Below are 4,615 nucleotides of genomic sequence, written 5' to 3' on the forward strand. Positions count from 1 at the left end.
CTACACCGTCTTGAAATACACTCCGAGGGGAAGAAAGCCTCTCGTGCCAGGGGAGAATCTGTGAATTATTCAAAGCACAAGATTAGTCCGCAAACATGTTGTCATCAATCATCAAAACTACATTGAGAGAGATATGCCGTAACAACGGGGGAGCAAATCCCCCCGGAGACTGGCGATGGGGGCCATGTCCAATTCGGCCCCCAGCCGAACACTATTCCGGATGCCCATATGGTTCCGGAATTAGGCAAGCAGCGTCGTTTGCGAGAAGGAGATGCACCTATTCCGCCGGTGACCTCCGTCCATCCAGAGGCGTCGGATACCTTACTGGAAGCACTACAAAGTGCTTCCATTGTTGAAGAACACCGTACCCTCATGGCCGCTAAGAGAGGGTTCGGTCCGCTAAGAGCGGACTGGCCGAAGCCTGCACCAGCCTTTTGACAGGCTTTGAAGTATGCGACGTAATTTATGCAAAAAGAGAATATCATAGTATAGACAATAGCCCCTGAGAAACTGTCCGGTGCTCGAAAAGAGAAGTCAGACAGATGATCAAATAATTTTCGCACGAGACTAACCAATATATGTCTATATGAATAAGCAGACGTCGATGCTGGCTACGACCTCTCATTCTGCCGAAGTCTCTAAACTGAAGCAGTGTTTGGAGCAGGCCAAGGAAGAGCTCGGCCGTATGAAGAAACAACTGGAGGACAACAAGGTATGCAATGATCTATTCTGATGTAGAAAGATATGAATTGAGTATGTTTGATCATACTATCATGATATTTCGTAGGAGCTGCGACCGAGGTGGAGACCCTCAAGAAGTCGTTGGCCGAGGCCCAAGAAAGAGTGGCGAAGGAACAAGCCGCCCATGAAAAGCACGAGGCAAGGGTCGGGGAGGTCCGGCAGGAGCTCCAGGACGTCGCAAAGAAATGCGAGTCCTTGAAGCGCAAGATTTCGGACCAAGAGTCCGAACTTGCTAAGGCCCGCCAAAGCGCGCAAGAGGCCCGGGTCGAAGCCCAGGGTGCCCTCCAGGAGATCCAGGAAGCCAGGAAAATCACGGCGGGTAAGGCCTTTATTATGCAGAGCAAGTTTGTGAAGAAAAGGTACCTCTTACTGACCCGAATTTGAAGTTCTCCAGGAGTGTTTGCGGATCTACCGCGCAGTGTTGCTGATGCAGCGGAGTTCTTCCGAGCAGAAGAGGGGAGCTTAATGAAGAAGCTGTTCTGGTTGCAATACCTTACGCCAGAATATCCGGTGCCCTTTAGCGATCTGAACTTTTTTTTTTTGCCTTAAACATGAAGCTATTCTGTATTCTTCTAGACAAGCGTACTCTGGTTTTTCTCCCCGTTTATTGGCTATCTGGCTGATAAATTTACAACTGGAAGTATTTTTTTGCGGGGAATTTAGGACTTTATTCAACCATCAATAGCTCCTACACGACCATTTGCAACTTGAGTAGCAAAAATGTTGGAAGCCTCAATGATAGAAAATGTGTACTCCGCACGTTTATACACCTGAAAATACACACCATTTTCCACCACTTACTTGGATTCTTCGACAATGACCTCTTTGTCGGCTCCCCAAAAACCAATACTAAATGCTAAGGAAATGGTCCAACAAATCAAGCGGTGGTGGGCTGCGAAACGGCGAGGTCAGAGGGCGACAGCGTGCCGTTGTGGTCGGCGTCGAGCTCGTCGAACTCCTCCATGAACTCCGAGATCTCCTCCTGGCTGATCTTCCCGAGCTCCTTGAGCTTGTACAGCACGAACTCCGCCGCCCCGACGCGCCGGTCGCCGTCTAGGTCGGCCGCCTCCAGGTCGGTGTTGGTCGTCCGCCGCGTCAGCACCCAGCGCGCGAGCGCTCTCTGCCGCCGCTCCGCGTACAGCTCCGCCACGTACAGGAAGAAGAGCGCCACCACCACCGTGCTCACCGTCACCCACACCGCCGCGAACGCGCGCCCGGCCGACGACGTGAAGCTCCTGTCGCCGTACCCCAGCGTGGTCACCGTCGCGCACACGCAGTACAAGGCGTCCACAGGTCGCATCCCTTCGCCCTTCCACAGCACCAGCGTCCCCGACGCCACCGACGCCGCCAGCAGCGCCCCGGCCGCGTACAGCTTGTACCACGTCTTGTTCATCTCCATGGCGCGCAGCTCCCGCGCCGGGTGCTTGCCGTTGGCGTGGACCGCGCGGAAGACGAGCGACTCCTGCTTCTCGACCAGGTAGTCGGCGGACTTGCTCAGGGAGGTTCCAACCACGGCGACGCCGCCGAAGGCAAAGGCGCTCGCCAGCAGCTTGCCGGTGTCGCTGGACGGGACGAGGTCGCCGTAGCCGACGGTGGTCATGGTGACCACGCAGAAGTAGACCGCGTCAATAACGCGGCTGCCGCTGCGGTGCCCGGACATGTGGTCCATGGCGAGGTAGAAGGCGGTGGTGCCGGCGACGACGTAGGCGAAGAGGAGCAGGCCCACCAGGCGGAAGCTCGAGCTCGGGCGGCCGCTCTCGAGCACTTCCTTGGCCGGCGAGGCCGCGCTTTCGGTCCGACTGGCGTTGCCGGGGGGAGTAAGAGGGCGAGGCTCTTCCAACGCAGCAGGGTCGGCGGAAGGAGCCGTCCGGCAGCGCCGAAACCTCTTGACCCCGTCCGGCGGCTTCTGTCGGATGGCACCAGCCGCGTTGCCGTCGCCGCCGGATAGCAGCGGTTGTTGAACACCACCGGCCACCATTCTAGCCGATGGGCGATGGAGTTGCAGCAGCTAGCGATGCAGATATGTGCAGATCAGAGGAGAAATGCGAGCCTCTTCTTGTTCTCGATGACTCTTTCTATGGTCCACGTGTGGAGTGTGTCGCCGTACATGTGTAGTTTACAGGTGCGGGTTATGCCGCGTGGCTGCCTGGTTGCCCTTGAGTTACTTATTACTGCCTCTCTCTCTCCACCTGAAAAAACCAGTGAACAATTGTCCAATGTTTTTCTTCTTTTTGCGGGTAACAATTATCCAATCTTTTTTTGTGGGAAAACAATTATCCAATCTGACATATCAACAAAAAAAAGACATAGCAAAAAAGCAATACTTCCATCGAGAGACGTCTCTCGATGGAAGTATTGCTTTTTTCAAATGAGTATTGCTTCTTTTGGTCGAACAAGGTATGTGCATTAATTATTAAGATCTAATTATTTTTGAAATGCAGTCACTTAGGGTCTGATTCATTAAAAAAGATCGAAGAGAATTGTCTGATTAATTAACGGAAAACCGTCATATAATGCCCGCGAGAACAAGGCACATTGGACGACCTGGCAACCCGCACAAAAGCGCACACACGCCGCTGAGGAGAAAAGTGCCGTCGAGGTTGCAGCCCGGCATCATCGTCATCAGATGCAGAGGCCGAGTGTATTCCTCCTTTTCTAAAAAAGAAAAGGAACAGAGGTCGTAGATTTTTGTGACTTTACCAATTACCAGTGACATCTTGTGGCGGTGATGGCTACATCTCCAACTATATTCTGGTCGAGTGTGTTTCTAGTGGTTTGTTGATTTGTTATCCGAATTCTCATGATGTCATGGTAAAGATGGTGGTATCGGGGTAATTTTATTAAGTGGTTGCGCGTGTTGTTTCTTTCGCCCGTTGTTCGACAGGTTACCTTACAAGGTGTGTTCAATAGTGATATGTTGTTCGATGATCTTAAGTTCATATCCTTCAGGGTTGGGTGGCACATGCAACTCTTCAAACACATGTACCTTCAAGTTGCAAGTCGGTATATATACATTTCCTAGTATGCAACGTATCATTAACTGGTGGTTAACCGTATGCAATGCACGGGCACATTTCCTAATATATGTATATAATCGCCGTAGTTCCTTAATCATCGCATCGCCAAGGCCAAAATCCAACTATATAACGAAGCCCACTAAACAAGCCCATGCTAAGGTCAATTAGGCCATCGTGGGTTCTCAAAGTCTGGAAGTTACATCATGGAGAGTCTAGGTATGCAAACCATGGCGCCGCCAGGATCTATAGCTACCGTCTGCACATCGCGCTAGAATCGATCTAATTGATTCTTGCTTGCTGCCGCCGCCGCCGTGCTTGCCTAAGGCACTATACCACTATGTATTATGTCTTCGTGCTAACTGCTAAGCAGGCTGCTGATCATGCCGACGTGCTGTGACATAGAGTCCGCCGATCCCCACATCTATACTTCTCAAGGTACGCCCGTATATACTGGCAATGGTGTTTTGTACGGATGATATCCTACTAGTATATAATTCCTATGGACTGCAATATACTAGTATGTACAATGGAATCATCAGATGCCTTTCTTTTTCATTTTGTTTGATGTGGTTTTGTGATTACAACCTGCAGTACTTCTCCTCTTCTACAGATGTCAATGTACGAGCTAGTCTAATCTTGCATAAAATAAGGTGCAATGCATACTAAGCTATGCCCTTGTTTAAGAGCTTTTTTACGGTGCATCATACTACCCATTATGATGGGTAGTATTTTGGTAGATCCAATGGTCAGTATAGATGGGTCAAATTTTCCCTCTGGGACATATTGGTAATTTCTGTTTAGAGATAGATTTCTTTTTTGTTAGTTCTATAATCACAATTAATGATCTAATTAATTAA

The 4,615-nt window shown here is 50.4% G+C and overlaps 1 protein-coding gene across 1 annotated transcript; it reads right to left on the bottom strand.

Annotated features, from left to right (window-relative positions):
- Positions 1-1,448: 1,448 nt before the first annotated feature.
- On the bottom strand, positions 1,449-2,846 carry LOC125550188 (two pore potassium channel b-like). The gene has a single exon (XM_048713124.1). It carries the CDS (start codon positions 2,717-2,719, stop codon positions 1,619-1,621), a length of 1,101 nt encoding a protein of 366 aa, XP_048569081.1. The 5' UTR covers positions 2,720-2,846; the 3' UTR covers positions 1,449-1,618.
- Between the last annotated feature and the right edge of the window lie 1,769 nt (positions 2,847-4,615).

This window comes from Triticum urartu, chromosome 4 (genome assembly GCF_003073215.2).
Source record: "Triticum urartu cultivar G1812 chromosome 4, Tu2.1, whole genome shotgun sequence".
Taxonomy (NCBI): domain Eukaryota; kingdom Viridiplantae; phylum Streptophyta; class Magnoliopsida; order Poales; family Poaceae; genus Triticum; species Triticum urartu.

Coding starts and splice junctions, on each gene's coding strand:
- LOC125550188 (XM_048713124.1), bottom strand. CDS start 2,719: ATGGTGGCCGGTGGTGTTCAACAACCGCTGCTATCCGGCGGCGACGGC.